This window comes from Euprymna scolopes, chromosome 11 (genome assembly GCF_053919585.1).
Source record: "Euprymna scolopes isolate OS-2025 chromosome 11, ASM5391958v1, whole genome shotgun sequence".
NCBI lineage: Eukaryota > Metazoa > Mollusca > Cephalopoda > Sepiida > Sepiolidae > Euprymna > Euprymna scolopes.
The window spans coordinates 21,784,702-21,809,100 of record NC_136492.1 but is presented as its reverse complement, the minus strand read 5'-3'; the positions used below and the strand labels follow the sequence as shown (position 1 = coordinate 21,809,100).

The following is a 24,399-nucleotide window of genomic DNA, read 5'->3' as shown; positions in this document are numbered from 1 at the left end:
ACATCGGCCAAAACACTGCAAAGAATAACACTCGAGAACAAATAGAAGTAGTTCAAAAAATAAAAATTTTAGAATTTATTTAAAAACTAACAGACCACCCGGTATTGACCGGTCGTAAAATATGCTTAAATATGATATTTTGATTAATGCAGATTTCGTATTTATTATTATATTTATATTGGACTCAATGTATAGTAATGATTTAAAAAGTTTTTAAAAAAAACATGACTCGTGCGCCATCACCGAGAATCAAAACCAAAACATTTAGTTTACAATTTACTTTTTCCTTTGACATTAAGGCCTGATCTATGAAGACATGTTTGCTGAAAGGCTAAAAATTAAAACATGAACCAATAGCTACTACGTTATGCATGCATATTCATAATGTTGTTTAACCTTCACCTGGCAAATTCTCTCTTTTTTTCTAAATTTTCACACTTTTGCACCAATTTTCCCTGACTAAAACCAAAATATAAAGTTTCGCATGGGTTCAAATACCATATATATTAAGTTTCATGTCTGTAGACCAAAGACTGACAGAGGAGTTTAGTAGGCCAAGTTTTTTCAACAAATATATGTACACATACATGAATATATATAGGAAGAGGTTTGTGTTTACTGTAAACTTTCACACAAATATTATGCAAGTATAAATCATGTAGAATATCTGCATGAATATAATTACACGTAATCATTAACTAAAGATGATCATCCCATAAGAAAACCGAAAAAAACTAATAGGGAATTAATTAAAACGAATGTTTAAAAGAATATTCAAATTAGCTAGATCTTTTGCTAGTGAATGCAATTACATAATCCATGTATAAGCAAGTTGTATTTTATTTTTTAAATAAATAGATAAAATTGTTTTTAATATGAATATCAATACACAAAAAAAAAATTCATAGGAATGTAGATAGATTTTTAATCTACACCTTTTAATCAACATTGAATGGAATCAAGAGTTAGCTCCCTTGATCGCTTAAAAAATTACTCAATGATGGTCAATGTAGGTTTTAGGTTTTGCCACTTAGCGATTGAAAGCCCAATCTAACTAATGTCGAGATGCCAAACCCTGCTGATAGATGGCCTTTACACTGCCCGTCACAACAAACTATGTAAGTACCTCCATTGGAAGATCCTGTGGAGAGATGTAGCTCGACAGACCGACAAACATAAGGGAACATGAACCACCACGGATAACATCAAATGGAAAAGTGACCGTGTTCTATGACAAAGATCTACAGGCAGGCAGATATATAAAAGACAAGGCCATCAAGCCGGACATTGTGACATGCAACAAGCCTGATAAAACTGTGTTCATTATTAATGTCACTGTCCCAAATGACTATGGCCTTAATAGAGCTGAACGAGAAAAGATAACCACATATCAGGACCCAAAGAATGATTTAAAGGTGATATGGTCTCTGAAAGAGATAGACATTATACCAGTCGTGATAGGTTCAACTGGCTTAATAAAAAAAGAATCTTAAGAAATACCTGGAAACAATTCCTGGAAGACCAAGCTGTAATGAAATACAGATTTCAGCCATAAAGGGAACAACATCTATTCTTAAAAAAAAAGCTCTCGGATATAAATCCCAATCATAGTGAAATCAAGTGTTAGATCCGGGAGGAGTTAGCTCCCTTGACCTCTTAAAAAATTACTCTAATAAAATGGATAAAAAAAAAAAAGCGAATTTTATTACATCGGAACTTTGATCACACCAAACTTAGCCATAGTGGAGCGTACGCATTATGGTCAGAGTAAGGTCTACAAAGACACGCACTAATGTGAGCAAGAACATGCTATCCCATTTGAGGATTCTTGATAAGGTGAAGAAATGTATTTGTTGTATATGATTGACCCTAACCTTTCTTCTTCTCTACAATCCCACCCTCACAGACGTAATGTTGCTAGTCTCAGTCTTCTCTACAAATACTATTGTGACATGTGTTCTTCACAATTATCTGCTCTATTCTCTGCTTCCTTTGTTCCAGCTCGTTTAACTCGTTGGTCTAGTGGTCTCCATCAATTTGCTGTTTTGATACCTCAGTTTCTTATTTCATCAACTTCTTTCCAAAAACTGGAGGCTTGTGGAACTCTTTTTCTGGTGATTGTTTTCCTCTTATCTTTAGCCTTGGTCTTTTTTTGATCTATGATAGAAAAGTCTGTGTGTATATGTGCATGTATATGTATATGTCAGGTCATGTCATATGCTACTGGTACCATATAACCCAGTACTACCTGCCTCATGGTCGGGTCACCAGCGACTAAACTGGCTCCCCCACCAGACTTGTTTGGTTAGGAGGGTAGCTAGTCTGAAGGATTAAAAACAAGACCTTCCAAAGGGCAAATGAACCCTTTTTGGGGTCAACAGCCAACTAGCACCATGTGTGTTTGTGTGTGTGTATCTATGTGTGTTGGGGTGGAGAGGGCTCCCGTAAGCAGTGGTGAAGGCAACCTTTCTAGGAGAAGCAAATCTCTGATATAAAAACCCATAACGCCGGAGACCAGTACCCGCATTAAGCTGGTCTGCAGTTTAATTTGTTTCTGGCTACCTTGCTCTTCCTTGTTGCTGGATCTCAACATTTTGAACCGAGAAAGAGACTTAGCTGTCGTACCAAGCTAAGACTCTGTAACATCATCTATGTATAGATACTCCCTCAGGCATTTGTCTATAAAAATGGTCCTGTGGCGATGGAAAAGTTGTGACGTGTGGAGGCTTGAAATGCTGGAAGCATGTAATAATTGATCTCAATGACCGTCTTCAGTGTCAGGCCTTCTTGAGCGTATGAATTCACCGGTAGGACTAAAAAAAAAAAAAAAAGGTCATTTTTGGGCTCATGTTTGAGGGAGTGGCACTCGTCTGACAAGATGTTGCAATCATCATATGTATATGTGTGTGTATGTTTGTGTATATATGTATGTGTGTATGCTTGCATGTCTTGCTAAAATGAAAATAAAAACAAAAATACTATATATTTCAGCATCTAAGACAACCCTTAAAGTTAACAAAGCATCTTTAAAAACCAATATTTCATAAGATACCGGGTGTTTCAATTTCTAGCCTAGGCTAAACAAATATGGTTTCGTGATTTAGCAGTCGTTTTATACAACCGATATATGATAAATTTATTAAAGTTTGCTCCAATTTTGTACCTCGTCTTATCTGACGGTCGCCTTATACGCCGATATATACGGTAACCATAAAGTTGATACTTTTTTGATCGGCGTAACCCCAAATACATATGCAAAGCTTTCACAAAAAATACTCGACTAGCTACAACTACTATCAACAGTTTCCCCCACTTTCTATCTGTGCCTAAATCTAAATGCAGAATACAAGAAATAAGCTTCTTTCCTAGAACTGCCCATTTGAGGAACTCTATTCTGCTGGCCGCTTTTCAGCTGACTACAACGTGGCTATCTTCAAGTCCAATGTAAACAAGTTCTTGTCGAGCCATCCCCTTAAATAATTGAATTATACCCGATTTTCACCACTAACGAGTACTACACTGTTGTCCTGATGACTGCCATACACTCATTACCCTTTATCCTCGAGTGGCCTTTGGGCATTGATAAGTGATGATTCCTTTGTGCAACCCCCCCCTCCTAAAAAAAAAGGAGGAAAATTATCCAGTGTGTGAGCAGAACAATGGATGTTGAAGGAGGCTAATAATTGCAGAATTTGACATTGTCACCAGATATGTCAACGTTTCTATAGTTAATGTAACCTTTTTTTGTCCACTGGGCCAGCCGCATGGCAAGTTAATTATAGAGGAAAACCATTTACCATAAGTTTTCATTAGCATTATTAGATTCCTGATATGTAGAACCGTGGAAACGGCAAAGAGAATTCGTCTTCCGCCATATGACTTAATATATTTCAACGTTAGTTCATTGTGTCTCGCCTAAATGTTAAGAATAATTACTTTCGGGTTTCAAAGAGAAAATAATTGTTTCCTTTTTTACTGCCGGTCTTTTAGAATAAATAACCGCCAAATATTTAAGTAAATTTGCGGCCATTTTGAAATTTGTTCGTTCGCTTAATAATCAATTTCCATTGAGAGTTAAGGTGGAAAATAGAGAAAGTTAATGTACGAGTGGAGGAAAAGAAAGGGAATAGAAGAAGAAGAAGAAGAAGAAGAAGAAGAAGAAGAAGAAGAAGAAGAAGAAGAAGAAGAAGAAGAAGAAGAAAGAGAAGAAGAAAAGGTAGTTTTAATTCAAATAGAAGTAAAAAAAAAGTAGAAGAAAAGAAAAAAGTAAAAGAAGATGAAGAAGAAAAGGTAGTTTTAATTTTAATGGAAGAAGGAGAAAAAGAAAGGGTAGCTTTAATTTAAACAAAAAAATATCAGAATTCTGAGAAAGCAATAGAAGAAAATGATGAAAAAAGAAGACGAAGAAAAAAGATGAAAAAAAGATGAAAAAAGACGAAGAAAAGATGAAGAAAGAAGACAAAAAAGAAGATGAAAAAAGAGGATAAAGAAAAAGGGCGAAAAAAGAAGAGGATAAAGAAAAAAGAAGATGGAGAAAAAGATTAGTTTTAATTTAAATAGAAAAATGTTAGAATTCTACAAAAGCAATCAAATCATATATTTTACACAAACAGTTACACAAAGAATTGTTTAAATTAAAATTGCATTAGGGTGCAGGCGTGGCTCATTTAAGAATGTTGATTAATTTTACTTTGCAAGCAATTTATGTTGTCACTAATTAAAAATAGGAAACTACAAAAGTATAAACAAAATAGGAAACGAATAACAAGAATTATTTGTAATATCACCTCGAAGAATTAGACAGCGAAACGAAAATTAAATGATATTCAACATTATTCCTTCGTTTCATAATACAATAGAACCCCGGCATACAGCATTAAAAGTTAGTAAAAAAATACAGTACAATATATAATACACCTGTATATAATCAAATAACATTCAACTTCGCATCGGCATCTTCCAGCAGGCTAAGTAAACAATCAGAAGATACAAAAACAAAGATTACTAAATGATTAATTCAAAATATTTCTTCTTATTAATTTCAGATGTCATATCCTTCATCAGAGATTGAAAGAGCCGAGATTGAACTCACTACATGAGTTTGTAGTGTAATTCAAATTTTGTCGGTAGTTGAATAATTGATGCTTCACCAGGGATATCAAGGGTATTTTTTATTGTGACGCCATCACTAGATGGAGTGCCTACTACAGCTTAAGAGAGTCCCATCTATCCTTGAGAGAAGGATAGACCGTGCCATCCCCAATCTGGGCGCCTCAGCAATAAACTAACCCCTTCTCAAAGAGAGAAGGAAAAGCCTGGGAGGATAGACCTCCTAGAATTGCACAGAACTACATTACCACTGCAAAATCAAAAGAGACCTGGTCATTACAGGAATGGTCTAATCTCTCTTGATTTTGTGGACCAAGTCTAAAAATCCCTAGGCGAGTGCCAGGCAATATTTGGTCCACTTTTGGCTAGAAGCAAAGTGGACCATCTGTTCTAATACTACAGTTTGCATTTTCTGTACATGGTCAGTGAATGAGGAATCCTTAAAGACTGAGGCAATTTTAATTTTTATTTCAATCTAGAGTGACCTTCCTTTTTTTGGGATGGGGTGGAGGGGCTGGATTTTCCCCAAATAAAAAACCGACCTTCTGTCTAACTCTGCACCTCGTGGGGGGTGGGGAAGCACTTAACTCGGGACTGCATGATTAAAACAAAACAAAATGAAAGAAATACTCGTAGAATCAAAACAGTCACAATTGTTGACATTGGAATGGATTTTGATTAGCACAAGTTTTTATAACCTTTGACATGTGTCTGGGATTCAACAACAGTGATCTAATCTAGGAGGGGGTGCATCTGTTCTAACAGATGACAACCTTCCTTAACTGCTGAGTATATTTTGTCCTGAAAACTGGATCTCAAAACCTTGGTATCAGAAAATTTGGTCTCAAAATGTACATTTAATACTTATATCAAAACAAGTATCTATCTATCTATATATCTATAAAAGTGAAAATGTGTGTGTGTGTGTGTGTGTGTGTGTACACACTTCCCTACCAAATAACTCTGAGATTTGACATAAGGGGTATTGAGATTTGGGAAGATCGTTTTAATCAGTTTTCGGCCAGAAATTTTGCTGTTAAGGAGTCAAAGTTCAACGATTTGACCTTTGAGAACTCTACCAGACTCCTCTGCTAATTTTGGGTCTAAACACTTGAGATTTTAGATATAGGTTACTTGGATATGGATCTAACTTTATAATTCAAAACAATAAATGCTAAGGGGTCAAAATTGGGGTCAAAGTTAAAAAAATTGAATTCTGTGGTTTCTATCAAATTAATCAGCCAATTTTTGATGTAAACATTTGGAATTTTACATCAAGTGTATTTAGAAATAGGGCAAGCTTTTTAATCGTTTTTTTTTTTATTTATTTTTTTTTTTTTTTTGAAAATTTGGCTTTCAAGGTCAAAGTTCCAAAGATTTTTCCTTTGCGGTCTCTAGCAAATTATTAAGCCAATTTTCGGTCTAAACATTTGAAATTTTACATAAAGGGTATTCAGATATGCAGCAAGCTTTTTAATCGGTTTTTGGCTTGTAAGAGGTCAAAGTTTACATAGTTGACCTTTGAAGACTATCAAACTCCTCCGACAATTTTGGGTCTAAACATTTGAAATTTTAGATGTAGGTTACTTGGACATAGATCAAACATTTCCATTTAATTTGAGCCAAAAACAATAAATGTTAAGGGGTCAAAATTAAAAAAAAATTGACGTCTGCGGTCTCTAGCAACTTTTCTCTATGATAGTTAAGGAAGACTATTATATAGAAAGGCATTATCGTACATATTCACACTTTTTAATATATACATAGGCACGTAAAGTTATGAACAGTACATAGGGCCCAAATGACGGTCATGGACGTGTGTCAGAAGCAGAGATGCATCATTGAATTACCGGCAAAAGTGTATTAAGAATGTTGGTGACTATGTAGAAAAATAAATATTTAGAAATTTTCTGTAATTGTAGTGGAATCGCTAGAAATTTTGGAATCGTCCTATCATTTTATATATATATATATATATATATATATATATATATATATATATATATATATATATATATGAGAGAGAGAGGAATAGGGAGAGAGGGAGGGGGAGAAGAGATAGAGACCTCAGCTTGTCTCTGTTGCGACTGAAAGGAAACTGCTGAGAGATAAATTGCATAAGTTTATATTGCGTTCCAAGATTCCTGGAACTCAATATTAACGTATGCAATACCTCTCTCAGCAGTTGCCTTTCAGTCGCAACTTGTATCTAAGTTATTTGTTAAGTGCTTTGTGTCATCAAATATTCATAGATCTTGATGTGCAAAAAAAAAAATACTCTGAATATTCCTTGAAGAACCAAATTAGTTCCGGAGATTTGCAAATAACTAAAAAACAAAAAAAAAAAAAAAAAATTCGGAAAAATAAAAATAAAATTGAACGAAATATAAAATATTTCTGGAAAGTCTGAAAGAATAAAAATTGAGGAAAAAAAATGAAAAGTACACCATTTTTTGTAAATGTCAGCTTTTGTCTAGAAAAGACTTTGATCTTCTTCAGTAATATCATATCTGGTGATTTCCTTAGTGAAAACAATTTTTTTTTTTAATTGTAGACGACCACCCCTCCCTTCACAAAAAAAAAAAAATAAAATAAATAAAATAAAAGCTGACAGAACAGAATGTCTTTACGTTTGGTTTCAAACAAAACAGAAACGCTACTTATCCTCGGATTCTTTTTAACTTTAAGCAGATTTTTTTTTTTTTTTTTGATTAAAAATAGAATAAAGAAAACAAATGGCAAAGAAAACAAACTAACAAAAAACATTGATTTCATTTTATCTACAATCAAGTTTGAAATCAACAGGTTCGTACTCGCAAGAATTGTTTTCTGGAAGAATTGTGATTCTGACATCAGACTTTCTAGAACGAAATGCTCAGGCAGGATTTTGATGGAATTCAAAGATGCCAAAACAATCAGAGAAGATGAAGGGTGGGTGTATGATGGCGCGTGATGAGAAAATTACAGTAAAAACGAGATGCACTGAAAAAGGAAGAATGTGATTGATTAAATATGAATGATGAGAGAGGAGGAAGGGAGGGAGGAGAGAGGAGGAGGAGGGAAAACCACAAGAGTCTCGTCCATTGTTTATCTTATTTTATTTTATTTCCCATTCACTCCCAAACAGGGCATATTCGCCACTTAGATGCAAGGGGCTACTATTTGAGACCATATACGTAGGAAAGATTAACAAGATGTTGGTTTACGTTACATTTAAACTTCTGCATATCAGTACAGTCTGGGAAACAGGTAGCAGGAAGGGAATTCCAAAGTTTAGCTGTTCGAGGGTTGAGCTGACTTTATCTCTGTTGATTGAGGTGTATGGTTCTATGCAGTTCTAGGAGCTCCCCGCCCCCGTTAAAGTTAGAGTTATCGAACTTGGTGGTGTTCTTCTATGTATTTAGTTATTTCCCTTGTCTCGAGTGGATATTCAATATAGCGTCTGGCTATCAGTAACACGTGTTCATCCAACGTCGCGGAATGTACTAAGTGAACTAACCCCCTCCCCATTCCCAGGCCTTCTTCCCTTTTGAGAAGGGATTAGTATTTTTTTTTTTTTTTTGCTAATTGCCTGAGCCGCTCCTAACCAGGAGAATGCTGATAGGGCTCTCTCTAGATATTTTTTTGCAGGCTAGAGTGCTTGCTCTTCTTCTCGAGCGCTAGCTTTTCAAATTTCGCTTTCCCACCTTTGTGTCACATCCTCCCGCAGTGTGGGAGAGAGATAACCATTGAGTACAAAACCGACTTCGTAGTCTATTGGGGGATGTCTTCTTCACCACCCGATAACCCCTTTCTCACAAAAGAGACGCTGCTAGTCTTTCTTTACTTTATCATTATTTGTATGGTAGTCGCTCGACTGAGCTTCAATCTATGGTTACCTCTTGTAAAACACTCACAGCAAAAACTCGTCTAGCTACAACCAATGCCAATAATTTCCCTTTCGTACTCTGTGTACCTAAACTAGACGAAACTTCCATTAGTAAATTTTTTTTTTCCCAGAACTATCCGTCTGTCGAACACAGTACCATGAGGTGGCTTCCTGGTTGACTGTAACATTACCGCTTTCAAGTCCAATGTAAACAAGTTTTTGTTTGGTCGCCCTCTTAAATAATCAATTTCTGACTAGTTACAACCATAGTTTTAAATTCTCTCAATGTTTCGCCATAATCTGACAACCTCAATAAACCTTATCCTTGAGTGGTATTTGGGCCTTGATAAGTAAAAACAAAAAAAAATGGTGAAGTATAAAAAATAAAGAGTGGAAGGGAGAAAAAGAGAAAGATGTAGAAAAGCCAAAATTTGCGAGAGAAAAAGTAATCAATTAATATTTAGGAGAGAGAGAGAGAGGGGGGGGGAGACGAGCAACCAATATGTGAGAGAAAGAGAAAACAAGAGAAAGGGAGGAGGAGGGATAAAAAAAGGGTGACTAACCAAAATTGTAGACAGAGATCAACACGAGAGAGATACAGACGGAAGCCAAGTAAAAAAGAGAAATAGCGTAAATAATCAACTGCATGTATGTATGAGAGAGAGAGAGAGAGAGAGAGAGAGAGAGAGAGAGGGGGGGGGACAAGAGAATGAGACAGAAAAAGACAGAAAACAGATGACCAATCAAAATTTGAGATAGAGAAAAGGTAAGCAGTCAACATTGTGGGAGAAAGGGAGCGATAAACAGGCATCAATAGAAAGGGGTAAAATCAATTGCTAGAGAGGAAGTGTGTATGAGAGAGAGAGAGAGAGAGAGAGAGAGAGAGAGAGAGAGAGAGAGAGAGAGAATTGTAGCAAGAAGACAAATAACTAAAATTAGAAAGAGATTAAAAATAAAAATCTTCTTTACAAAATCGCACGGAAAAAAAAATCATTCTTTACAAACTTAAAAAAAAAAAAAAAAAAATTCTCAGACCAATCTTTCGTATCATTTCTCAGATTTTTCTTCGAAATTTGCTTGACAGAAAAATACCAATATTAATTCCTAACTTAATTTCCACCCTATAGTACTTAAACGATTACGATATGGAAAGCCATCAAGTCCACTGTAAACGAGTTCTTGTTGAGCCGTAAGTAATCCAAATTCCATCCAATTTACATCATAAACGATTACTACACTACCACCTTACATTCATTAACTCTTATCCTCGAGTGGCCTTCGAAAATCGATAAGTGGCGACTCCCTTGTAAAAAAAATAAATAAATAAATAAATAGAGAAAAAAAAACGCCAATAGCTTAAATATCCACAATTGCACGTTTTACTATCAGGAAAAATGCATACAAACGCTGGAATATTTAAACTATCCGCTGGAAACAAAATGACAAAAAAATAAGAACAATGCCAATAGTTGGCAGCAACAGCAGCAGCAGCAGTAGTAGTAGTAACAACAGCAATTGGAAAAAGTAGGATTTGTAGAAAACCCTCCTGACATTTTAATGGAATTCATGTCATGCTAAGTTATAAGTCTTCACGTCGCAGATTCCTCCTACAGCCTCCATTAATGATGCGGCATTTAATCCAGTTGCAACCAAAGCATAGAATAGAGGAATGGCTTTTCTGACAGCGAGAGTTCTAAGTCGACTCTCAACGGAATATGAATATATGAATGAAACATGAACAGGAATATCGGCAGCCATTATGTGGCACGACGGCGTACCATTTCTCTGGCAGCTGATTCCAGAAATGGAGAATTTCCCAGGACACTAATGAAACTTTTATGGTATAACAAATCAAGATTTAGACAAAGAAAACAATAAAATGATCCCAGGAAACTATCTTATCAGTCGGAATCTGTAGAATGTGCTGATGAAGAGAGGATATATTTTGAACTAGCCTGGATGCCCGGCGTTGCCCGGGTGTTTGGAGGTGCGTGTTTGAGAAAAAAAAAAAAAAAAAAAAGAAGAGTGGTAGTTGGCAGGCAGGCAGGCTCGAACCCATACCGTGAAGGAGGAAAAAAAAAAAAAAAAAAAAAAAAAAAAAAAAAAAAACGTAACGTCTTTGCCCTTACGTCCATTGGTAAACCGGAAGTGGTGAAGGTTTAAATTAAGGCTAGTCAATCGAAAAGAGGAGATGACTTTTGAAAACATTAGCGAAAAAAGCAACCCCTCCTTGTAGAAAAGTGCCCAGTTGAGGGTAAGGGAATTGATGTTTTTAGCCAATGTCAAACGTACTTGAAGAAATAAACCGTAAGATGGTGGAAAACATCTTGAAATTTGGAATATAGACTTTTATCACTTATATATACTAGCAGAGGGACCCAACGTTGCCCTGGATTGAATGATGATCAATGAAGGTTTGGAACTTCCATATTTATATTTATCAAAATCGGTGAAATCGCCCATTTTTCAATCAAATCAATGGATTGCCTGCTCTAGTTAGGGACCCATCGCAGTGCATCGGAAGGAAGTTTCACATGCCTTCCTGCAGTGACTTAGTCCACAATACAGAGTAGTCTACATTACACTGTAGAGAACCTACTGTTGATTTTATAAAATCATTTTTATATATAATGGCTTGAATTAAAGATTAAATTGCAAAAGTCAATCATCATGCTTCAATTGTGCACTTTGATAATTAGTTCCATATTATTGTTTATTGTAATAGAATAAATTTGTTCTATTTATAGATATTATTTAAATTTGATTTATCTGATTTATTTTTAATTTATTTCTTATTATTATAAACCGACATGCATTTAAAAACGGAAGTAAGCTTTATCTATTAAGTTATGAGAGTTATTTCCCATTTGTTTATCATAGATGAAAATGGATGTGTTTTATGATTTTTAAAGTTTTACTATGCATATGGACTTAGCTCAGATGATAACGAATAACACTGGAGAGCTAAATGTTTTCGAGTCGATACTAGCTGATGGAACCCAAGTAATTTTTGTAACTTTTGAAACCACAACTAGATATTGGGTACAATATAATAACCCATAGAGAAATGGCTTTATAATAATAAATACGAAATCTAAGTAAATTAAAATATCATGTTATAGCCTATTTTACGATCGGGCAACGTCGAGCAGCCTGCTAGTAAAGTCTCAGATGTTTTTCCAGCACCTCATAATGTATTAACAGTTTCATAATTACGACATTTATTTATTTATTTTTTTTTATTTATTTTTTTTTTTTTACACGACTCATAATTAACTGTACAATTTTTTCAAATCTAAATGTATTTATCTACTACTAGCAGGACTCGTTAACCGGCGTTGCTCGGTGCCCACCCCACATAAAAAATTGAAGTACGGTTGGTGTTGTTGTTGTTGTTATAGTCCAACCACCAACCTCCTCATGTTAAGAATGGCAATCGGAATGGACACCCCTAACCTACCGATGTTAAGAACAGCTTTCACAACAGACACCCCATTTTGTAGATGCAAGTGTGGATGTGGTTGGCAAGAAATTCGCCCGTAATGTAAGGTATGTAATAATAAAAACAATATATTTTGGTTGGTGACCTATTTGAGTCAAAAATTAATAATAAAACATTCAATAATAGTTAAAATAGATTAAAGTATGCACAAATAGTTTTTTTGCAAAGCAACATTTAATCTAAGTACAACCACAATTTTACATGTACATATAACTATAACTTGTGACGATATCAAACCCAAGTAAAAGTTTCGTCAGGAACCATCGTTTCATTTTGTATGGTCGCCTTTCAGGCATAGTAACATGTTAATGGATTTTGTTTTCACAATTAAGCAAACGATAAATGTAAGTTACATGTTATGAAAAAGATAATCTAGTTTATTTTTGGAGTGTAATATTTTCACAAATAAACAAAAAAAAATTTAAGAGTTTTGAAGCGGAATAATTTCTTGAATTATATAAATAAAACGTAAGAATATTGTGCCTGTGGAGAAATGGCAGCGTGTCTTATAGTTGTGAACTATTCGTTTAATGGTGGAATAACTGAATAGGGGAATTGTAGAATGTATACTTCTCAGCCAATCAGCTGGGCCAGATTTATGGATGGAAGAAATCATTAGTGTAGAATGAAAGCCGTAAGAATATGTTTGTGTAGGAAATCTGTAGTCAGTTAATGACGGGTAATATCCAGGAAAGCAGGAAAAAGTATAAATGCACACAGTGTGGAATGGGAGCGTAAGGGGACTTGTAGAAGTGGGGGTGAAAATCTAGCTACTTTCTCTATAGGTTACGACGATGATGAACATGGCGCTCCTCGGAATAAATGTAATGTTTTAATATTATGAAATAATGCGTATGTAAATGCGTTCTATAGGTAAATAATGTAATGGCTAATGGTGTAAACACAATAAAGTTTTATGTGTCATCTGTTGTTGTTAACCTATGTTAGTTTTGTCCAGAGAGGAAAAATTGTGCCTCTTATTATATGCAAGACAAGATATACAGGGTGTCCTAAAATTAATTAGACTCTGTGATGAACAGAACTGAAATTATCACAAAAGTTTGACATTCACTTTTTTCTGTGACACAATGACCTTTGATTTAGATATTCTCAAATTAAAAGGTGGAACAATAAAATTTGTGTCATAGAAAAGACGACATGATTCCATTTCTGCTTGATGAAACGCATTTTTCTTTTTTTTTTTGTTGCAGACCATCTACTAGTTGGCCAGTTGTATACAAATCCCAAGAGTGATACCTAGATGTGTTGAAGAGTGTGGTGATCCTCTGGAGCAATCAGGTGGCCGTTGGCAGACCCTAGGTGTGGCAGCAGGACTCGGCACCAGCCCACAAGCCCAAAGAAACCCAGGCTTGGCTTTAGAAGGAGTTCTACGGCTTCATAACCTTCTCTCACTGGTTCCTCCATCTCCTCCAACCTAGACCCACTGGACTACTTTGTTTAGACATATGTCAAGAACATCACCAACATGACCTCCCACAATACCAAAGCTCGGCTGATCGCTGCCATCTGCAGAGTATTCGCTGAGCTCCCGCTGACACTTGTGGAAAAGGCATGCTCCCAGTTCTGGACCCTTATCGAGGTAGTGATTGAGGCTGAAGGCGGCTATATTGAATAAATATCAGCTCTACTACATAATAAAGTTAACTGAATTGATTTTTTCAATAAAAGTTTTAAAATAAAGTTGCTGTGTTGTTTTCTTTATGGCGACAACTTTATCGTTCCACCCTGTAAATCAGTTCTACGTTAGACAACGATTACTATTTTGACAAAGTTTGGTGACTATTGGTCGAATGATGTGGTCATTAGACTGTACTAGAATAACAAACTCGACAAAAAAAAAAAAAAAAAAAAAAAAAAATTAAAAAAAACATAACATCCTTGATAGAGGTAATAAGAATCAAACAGATAAAAATGCATACCGGTCTTTCTTCCTAACAGGTGAAATGAGATTTCTTTGTAGGTTTCCAAAACAAAAACCAAAAAAAAATGGCCGACTTACCTGAAAAATGAAAAGAATGAAATTTAAAATAAATAAATAGCATAAAATTATTGTTTTTCTTTTTTGTTTTTGTTTTTCAATAAAATAAAGAGAAACAAAGAGAAAGAAGATGAGAAAAAGAAAAGAAAAGACACAAATATAGAGTATGAGGGGTTAGTTTTGTTGGTTGTTTTGTTTTACGGCATATCAACCTTTTTTCAGGTTATTTAATGCCGAATCCAGTGATTTGGAAGAAAAGTTTTTCAGTAGAATATGTTTTTTCAAGTCAGTTTCTATTTAACCCATAGTTGGGACTCTAATAGGTACTACCACTCCGAGTCAGAGTGGACCTGGGAGCAATGGCAATTAAAGGGTAGCTCCACACTCCCCAAAACCCACAAGCTGGGGCCTCACCAGCGGATATAGTTTAAGGTCATATCGAAGATCTATGAGGGATTAGGGTTAAAGTACAAAATAATAATAGAAAAGTAGGAAAAAACAGAGAGATAAAAAGGGGGGGTAAGAAAAGTAGAAAAATATAGATTTAGCAGATATGGTAAAATTTAAAAATTCAAAACTTTCAGTGCGTTAGAAATAGGAAAGAAAAGTAAAATTGTATCAAAAAAATATATTTTTTAATTGATTTCAATATAAATTTCAAACTGTACACAATAAAAAAAAATGAAGAATAATGTGCGATTTTTCTGAATTCTTATCGTACACATTTTGTGTGATCTGACAAAAACAAAAAACCATAGCTTTTTTTTTTTTTTTTTTTTTTTTTTTTGCTTTTCGGGGAAGGGGGGTTACAAAAGAGGTTAAAAAGAAAATCATTTAAAAGAAAGACCGAGAGAAGATTAAATTAGAATATAATACAATATGGGAACCGTTAATTAATCTATAGAATATTCTGCTTGTTTCTGTGTTAGTTACTCTGTACGTTACACTTTCAGTAAGTAGATATTCGAAAACGAAGCTGTATGAAAGGGAGATCATTCTTGTATTCTTTCCAAAGTTGCCAGATTGGCCAAATTTCGCGAATTTGACCTCTTTTTTCTTTTCTTTTCTTTTTTTTTTTAAAGCAGTTTGATCTTCAAAAATATTAATTTTTTTTTCTGTCCAAAAAATTAATATTTTGTGCTCTCCAAGAAATTATCAGCTTCATCAAAACATATTTCTCATTCTATAGAATTTCTACAAATCCTGCTAGTTATAAATAATAGATTATATCACCATTAATAAATTATAAAGAATTATATATATAATGGTTAGCAGAGCGTTTCATTATCAAGAAAATTCCAAAATAAGAGAGAAATATTTATATATATATATATTTGTAGTCATCGACATATAGTCCTGTTTTGTTGTATCACAACTCATCAGTGCCGCTAGACTAGCACCTCCCCCAAGCTGAGGATTGAACCTAGAACCGTCGTGTTGACAGTCGGCAGTTCTCCCACTCGACCAGGGAAGCAATACCCGCAAATAACCAGTCCAAATGTCTATTTAAACAAACGTCCGTCCACCACTTTTACAGTGCTCAAACCGCCTGTTTATAAACAAACAGCGAGCGTTGCATTTTTCAGCCAATTAAGTAGAGGGTGAGATTATTTCTGACAGTGCTCTACCCAAAAAGGGGGGCTTAAAATATATTTGTCGTCATCGACATACAGTCCTGTTTCGTTATGAAAATATGGCATAACCATGTTGACATGCTGGTTCCCATCAGATCACTGACATTGAACCTGGTCAATACTAAAAAGTGCTGTATGTACTCTCCGTTTATCTCAGCCTTATCCCTAGCCAGTCTTGGGTCTCGTTTTGCCACTTGGCCCATGCAGTGCTGATTCAGGAGAGATGCTGTTGGAAATTTCTTTTTTTTTTTTTTTAAATTACATTTTCACCACAAACAAGGCATATTGCCACTTTGTTGTAGGGGGCTACTATCAGGGACATGGGCATCAGGGGTACTGTGTAGGGAGTTGGGCAGCAAGATGTCGGTTCACGTTGCACTTGAACTTCTGCATGTCAGTACAGTTGGGGAAGCAGGGACCCGACAGGGAATTCCAAAGTTTAGCTGTCCTGGGAAAGAAACTACTGGAGTAGAAGGCTCTCTTACATCTAGGGATCTCTACTGTGAAGGGGTGGGATTTAGTTGCTTGACGGGTTTGTCGGGGCTATTAACGTCGAGGGGGTACAAGTGCTTATGCAACCCTTACTTCACAATTACACACGTAGCCATCCTTACAGAAGTGACCATTGTCTCTTAAGACTGAACGAATGCATTGATATACATGTAATAATTGAATTCAACAATATGGGAAATATCGATGATAATATAAGGGGGAAAACGCATTGATTTTCTTGCGGAAATTAAATTTGACGTTTTCCCATACCTTCATTGGATTAGAACATAATCTCATGAAAGTACTATCTCATTTGAAATTTCCATAAAACCATGAATACATTTTCTTTTATCAGTATTTATTCCCTTCTCATGTGTGTGTGTGTGTGTGTGTGTGTGTGTGTGTGTGTGTGTGTGGGTGTGGGTGTGTGTGCGTGTGTGTGTGTGTGTGTGTGTGTGGTTAGTGGCAGAGAATACTAGCTTTATTAAGAAAATTTCAATAAAAAAGAGCTTGCGTATAAGCTGCATCGGCTGAAGAGGTCTGTAGTTACTTGTAACTAGCTGACCGAAACATGCTCATGAATGTGTAGCAAGGTATTACTGCTTATGTAAAAACACCTAAAGAGTATACCCAGCTCTACTTCAGTATTGAGCACTCTTGTATTAACCTCGTTAAACTTCATTGGTTACTTAACCACGGGAAAACAATAACCATATATATATATATATATATATATATATATATAATATTTAAATAAAATAAAAAAGTAATACGTCCTAAAATGTGGGCGAAAAAAAAATGCAAACAAAGGGCAAATAACTCCTTTCTTATAATAAAAAAAAACGCGCGGGGAACGGGAAAAAAAAGAAAGAAATTAATCGCTAATAAAAAAAAAAAAATAAAATTCAACAATCTTACATATACATATGCATATATATATATATGCATATATATATATATATATATATATATATATATTGTGTACAGAAAGTTGTTAGTTGAGACAGATCATTGGTACCGTCGGTTTCAAGCCCGATAATAAGGCCCGTTTAAGGTATCCTTATCAAGCTCTCTTCAGCCAATATTCGCCTATCTTATAAGAGAGCTTGATAAGGATACCTTAAACGGGCCTTATTATCGGGCTTGAAACCGACGGTACCAATGATCTGTCTCAACTAACAACTTTCTGTACACAATATATAAATACGCTCTTACAATTTGGATTTTCCTTTTAATTGAGCATTTTGCTGGAATTCTTTTTCCAAAAAAAAAACTAATCATATATATATATATATATATATATATTAGTGATTGGACGATTCCAATATTTTTCCCGGTTTCGATACAATTACCAATTCTGTACTAAATTACCGATTCCGATTCTTTATAAATATCTAAATATTGAACTATAATGCTGTCCCGATTACTGCAAAAACGCGTTAAATGTGCATATATTTTCTCAAACGTAAAAAGCACACGTGTGGACGATGATCTATAGACTTCATTTTTTACTGGTAGTTTAAAATCAAACATTTATTTCATTATTCTTACCAACTGTGGAAGATTTTGTTTTAGACAAAATTTAATAAGATAATTAAAGGAGTTTTTTTGGCATCGGAAACTAGGCGCAAATTCTTCCGATTCCAATTCCGATACCCACAAAAAGTATATATCTCAAAGAACTATTAACAGTTATTTTCGGGTGAAGATAGTCAATGCTTGAGTGTCCAGTGGACAAGGACAGTAGGGGAAGAAAGAGAAGAAGGAGATATCTTCCCTTGTTGTTTTCAAGATTTTCTTGGACCATGAACCCCAAGGGACTAAAATAATTCTTCAAAGCACAGATGAAATCAATATACCTTGCAAGTTGTTTGCTCAGTGTTTAACCGAATCGCGCAGCAGAAATACTTTTCCGTGACTCCTACAAACTCTGTGAGGTTATGGGAGGGCATGTTTTTGTTTAGACACCACCTCTTCTTGATTTTTTTTTGCTAAAGAGTGCCTCACTTATGCTTTAATGTGATTGGTCGAATAGTGCGTACCTCATCATTCATTTGAATATGTCGAAGTGGTAATTTATAAATTAAATTACATTTCCATATTATTTCGATTCTTCGACTACTTCAGAGTATCATTTTCGTAATGTTTCGGTGAAAGTAATCTTCGACCTTCTTCAGGTGTATCTTGTCGCACTCGGGAATTTGGACAGAATTTCGAATGGAATTATTTATTTACTTCACAGCGGTAGCATGCTCTCATTCTGTCAGCCATAACTGAATAGATGTCCTAAATAATTCGCAATTGTATTTTTCGGTTGCCCACACTGAGAATTGAACCATCAACCTTCAGGAGAATATTACTTTTGCAATTGATTTTTTCCAAATACTCTAACCACTGCGCCAAGGGTCCTTGTAGAAAAGGTACACCTAAATAAGGTCGGAGGTTACATCAACCGAAATGTTGTGAAAATGACACTCAAGATGAGAACAGTAGTCTGAAGGATTCAAATAATACAAATAACCAATCCTCATCACAAAAATTCAGAAACGTAATAAATTAAATTTTATACACCGATATTGTGAATTATGATATAATCAGATCAGACTGTCTGAAGCTACTGGCTTTCTGGCCTAAAATGCACCAAACATTAATGTTTTTGATTTACCTTTGTAAAACTCAATTATGCTCTTAAAAGTAAACTAAACTAAAAAATAAAAAAACAATTTTCCTCTGTTAAGAAAAAAAAACAAAACAAATATCATGAATAGATATAAAGAACTTGAAGTGTAAAGCTGTTTTTTTTTTGTTTTTTTTTTCATAATTACTACATTCAGCGTTAAATAACTGGTTGGTTTGTTGGTTGTTTTTGTTTCACGGCATATCAACCCTTTTCGGGTTATTTAATGCCAAATCCAAAGATTTTGAAGAAAATTTTTTTAATAAAATATATTTGTTGTTTTCAAATCAGTTTCTATTTAACCCCTAGTTGGGACCGTAACAGGTACTACCACTCCGGGTCAGAGTGGACCTGGGAGCAATGGTAATTAAAGGGTGGCTCCACACTCCCCAAAGCCCGCAAGCTGCGGCCTCACCACTGGATATAGTTTAAGGTCATATCCAGGACCTAAATAACCAAAAAATAAAACAACCAAACCAAACAAAACTCTGTAAATATTTGAAGATATAAACTTTAAAGCATAAACGTTTTGCAAAAGAATATTCGATTCGTCATTATACGACTCGAAAAGGGTTGATATGCCGTAAAACTAAACAATCAAACTAAACACCATAAATAAATATTTGAACATATAAAGCATAATTTTTTTTTTTTTAAATTACTGGATTCAACATTAAATAACCGTGTAACAAAGCATGGACGCACATATAATGGCGTCGGCAGCAGCTGTACAACAGCCAACGTATGCAAATGACTGAGCCGTATGTGAGGTGACGTCACAGCGAGGAAGAAGGGAAGAAAACGATTATAAAAAAGAAAAACGTGGACCGAGAAGGACAGAAATAGATGTGTGATACACGTGGCCTGTGAGTGACAGGGGAAAACATGTCCTAAACATGGCCGGACAAAGACAGACTAGCACGTGTTCGACACAGCAGAGTCTTATTAAGCCCCTTGGTATACGAGAAGACTTTTGAACAAGAGACAAAGCGTTATTCTGGAAGTACTTGTAAATAAATGTCTGTTGTTTCAACTGAAAAAGAAAATGAGTTGAATTCTTTCTTTGTCTTTAATTTTTTTTGCGACTGTCTGCATATAACGTGCGGGTCCCGAGTGTTTTCATGTGACGACTACATTACAACCGGAAAAGGGTTGATATGCCGTAAAACAAAACAAAACGATACTGTGAATGCAAGAACACAACATGAATTCGGGGGTAAAAAAGTGAATAATAGAAAGGTTTCACTTTTATATTGATAATAGAAACTTTGTAATTAAGAAACGCCAAGAGGCTTTTTCGATTGCGACGTGAGATGGTTTGTTTATTTTTTTCAACGGAATCTATTCATCGAAACTAGCAGAATTCACACTTGCCGGAGGCGTATTTACATTCTTTTGTCATTTTCCAAATCAGTTTATCAGACAACGAACTAAATATAATCCAGACTTACATCAACAATAGCAGAGATTAAAATTTACAAAAAAAAAAAAAAAAAAAAAAAAAATTTACACTCTTGTGGTTTAAAATATAAAAGAAAATTAGAGGTTGTTTACGCAAGAAAGATTTCATCTGAAAATTTTTATAAAATGTTAGATAAAGGTTCAGTCCTAAATTCTGGAGGTTCACTCCTCAGAGCTGGCGATACTAAGAATACAATTTTGAATTACAGTAAAACCCCGGGATACCGTGACCCTAGGATACAGTTTTTTTCATGTTACGATGTGGAATACGATGTTTTCCCAGCCCCTGGTTACGGTATTTGCCCCGCCTTACGATGTTATTTATAATGTTATTTGATTATATACATATGTATTATATACTGTACTGTATTTTGTTACTAATTTTTAATATGTACTGTATAGAATTTTGTTTAGGCCCAACCATACGGCGATTTCACCTTATGATCCCAACCCCGGAACGGATTTCTGCCGTATCCCTGGGTTATACTATACTTAAGACTTTTATCTGGTTATGGCTGACAGAACGAGACCACGCTAGCCTTATTTATTAAATAAAGGTTTCCATTTAGAATTCAGTACAAATTTCTGAGTTCGACAAAAAGGTTCCCTAATTTGACAAGATACACTTGAAGAAGGTCGGAGGTTATATCAGTCGAAAACAATACTCAAGATAAGAACAGTAATCCAAATAATATTAATTTAGATCACCGAAGTTAAGCAATGTTGAGTCTGATCAATACTAGATGGTGACCATTTCAAAATACCAGACGCTGTATGCAGGAGGACGTAAACACCTACCCTGCAAGAACTGCAAAAACCTAACTCTTTATCTTCCCTGACTGGGATATAGATGCGACTGGGGCCGCTTGTGAAGTAAATATTTCCATAAGACTCTTTCCTTCAGGAGAAGCCGGTTCAACCTGTTTAGGGTGAATGATGATGGCATTAAATAATACTAATTATAATCTTTTTCTTAAAATTTTTAAAAGATAATGTTTAGAGTTTCTTTTTACACCTGGCAAGTTTGCTTCCCCCCCCCCGAATTCCTCGATCCTTAACTAAAAACGTTATTATAGTTCATATAGACTTCCATCTTAAATAAGTTCACACCCGGCAAAAAAAAAAAAAAAAAAAAAAAAACAGCAGCAAAAGGAACAGTAGAAGGTGTGTACAGATAGATTTAAATGGTTGATAGGAAATAAATTCAGTGGAGAAAATGGACACAGGTTGAATAGCGGATAGGGTTGGGAGAAATAATAGAACCCGAAGAGTTGTAAGTCAGAAACCCATTTGCTGAAATTACTGTGACATTTTAACAACAGGACAGAAAAAATAAAAAAAATGGTTTCATATGAAATAAATGTCAAACTAATCCACTATTAAAGTGAGCTGATTGGTTGTTACTGGTCACACGGTCACAGTCATTTTAGGGCAGCCATTTTTCTTTTCTTTTTTATTCAATTAGGCCAAGAATGTGGTATGTGTGCTATCCTTAGGAACAATCATTGAACAAAAATCATTGTCATTTGTCCTTTAAGTATTTACTAGCAGGCTTCCTGTCGTTGCCCAGTCATAAAATACGCATAAATATTTTATTTTAATTCATACAGAAACTGAGATATGTCTATGTTTTTTATGAACAGTTCCTTTCTTGTAAGTAAAAAAATTCTCGAGCTGAGCTCGAAACCAAAACCTAAAGACAGTGAGTCAAGTAGGATAACCATTAGGCCAGCTTTACATGATCTTTAAAAAGTGTTTTCAAACAAACTTATACTTAACATAAAGAAGCTGTCGTGTTTCAAGGTGGTGCATGCGTATTTGTGAAACAGGTAAAAACCAGATAAAAATCCACGTACCAATTTTTCAATTTTGACCCCTTCAAATGAAAACCGATTAAAGAGTTTTCCACGTGTCTGAATACCAAATTTCAAGTCTGTAGATCAAAAATTCGTTGAGTATATAGGTTGAGAAGTGTCCTCACATACACACATTCTCACTTTTATAGATATATACAGTAGCGGCCCTAAACTAAGGGACAAAATTTTAAAACCTAATATTTGTTAGAAATAACAACTATGAAAAGCTGAAATTTTGACAACTGGTAGTCGTTATCATCCATAATAATATACTAAAAATATAAACATTATATTTTAATTAATGCAGATTTCTTATTTATTAAAACAGAAATACCGTAAGTATTAAACGTGACGTTAAATTCCTTAAAAAAAAAATGAATTAATAAATCGGAAAGAAACTGTGAAATGTCCATGCGAGTATTGTTTTTTTTTCTAAATAGTTCACTTCTTGTAAGTAAAAAAAAAAAAAAAATACTCCAGTTGAGATCAAAACCAAAACCTAACTAAAGTAAGTCAAGTACAATAACCATTTGGCCAGCTTGACACATCTTAAAAAGAAGTTTTCAAACCTCGTTAAACAGTTGACAAATAGATAAAAATCCGATGACCTCCTCCCCCATACCAATTTTTCAATTTTGACCCCTTAGCAACCCTTTTTCCGGATGAAAACTGATTAAAATTTTTTCCACGTCTGAATACTCTATATACCAAATTTCAAGTGTGTAGATCAAAAATTCGTTGAATATATAGGTTGAGAAGTGTACTCACACACACACATTCTCACCTTTACCGGATTATGTATTTTAAAAAAATCACACAAAATTTCATGCATCTCCATAAAATTTTATGAAATATATTTTACGTATGAATTTCCAGTATTTACTTCAACAGTGCTCAATACATGAGCAGAGCTAGGTAATAAGTTATGAAGACATATATGGCAATCAAGCTACACAGACTTTTCCACGTTTCATCTTCGTGAGCACTTGTCAAGTTAACAAAGGATGAAACGCAGAAAATTGTGCAGCTTAATTGCCATATATATTTTCATATCATTAAAATTGAAAAAAGTTATTTTTGAAAGCGTCTTCTAAGAATTTAAAATTCAGAACAGACGACCAAAATACCTTTAGAAATCACTGATGAGATGCAAATATTATTTAATTAAACATCATTCAATTTTTTATTTGAACTTTTATCTTATTAATTTCGGATACTAACATATTTATCCTCAGAGTATGAGTGTTTTCCAAATTAAAAGTATTACCTTTATCCATTTTTGTTTGTAATTAGTAAAGATCCTTTCTTTGTAGTGTTATTGAAGAGTCAGTTCGATGCTATTTGCACGACATAGAAACATCTCGTTATATATGCACTTTTAATAGCATGTGACCGCCATAGGCTATTAAGATTGGATAACATTATTTTGAAAGCATTTTTTAAAAGTTTAAAACTTAAAAAAAAAAAAAAAAAAGAAAAGACAAAGGAAACCATATAAGATGAAAATATTTTTCTTTTATTAAAATCATTCAATTTAAAAAAAAAAAATTGATTTCAAAGGAACTCTTTCCAGCTTTAATCTTCTCTAATATAAATCTCACCTGTCTATTTAAATGTATGTATGTATGTATGTATGTTTGTATGTCTGCCTAAAACTTTTGACAGAGGCGACGGATTTTCATGAGATCAGTATCGTTTTGAAGCTCAACCCTTCGGACGACAAATATCAAAAAATTGGTTAAAAACATTAATTCCTCCACCCTCAACTGGGCACTTTTTTTCAGGGAGGGGTGGCTTTTTC

The 24,399-nt window shown here is 34.5% G+C and overlaps 1 protein-coding gene across 3 annotated transcripts in view; it reads right to left on the bottom strand.

Moving 5' to 3' along the window:
• The window catches only part of LOC145287801 (LHFPL tetraspan subfamily member 6 protein-like), a 486,740-nt gene that overhangs the window by 216,834 nt on the left and 245,507 nt on the right, over positions 1-24,399 (bottom strand). Inside the window, exon 2 of one of the 3 annotated variants that reach the window (XM_080135644.1) lies at positions 12,195-14,499. The exons of the other annotated variants lie outside the window; for them this stretch is intronic. Coding sequence (XP_079991770.1) covers positions 14,432-14,499 — 68 coding nt within the window. The 3' untranslated portion in view covers positions 12,195-14,431. Of the gene's footprint in view, positions 1-12,194; positions 14,500-24,399 lie in introns of those variants that run through there. 3 annotated transcript variants of the gene reach the window in all.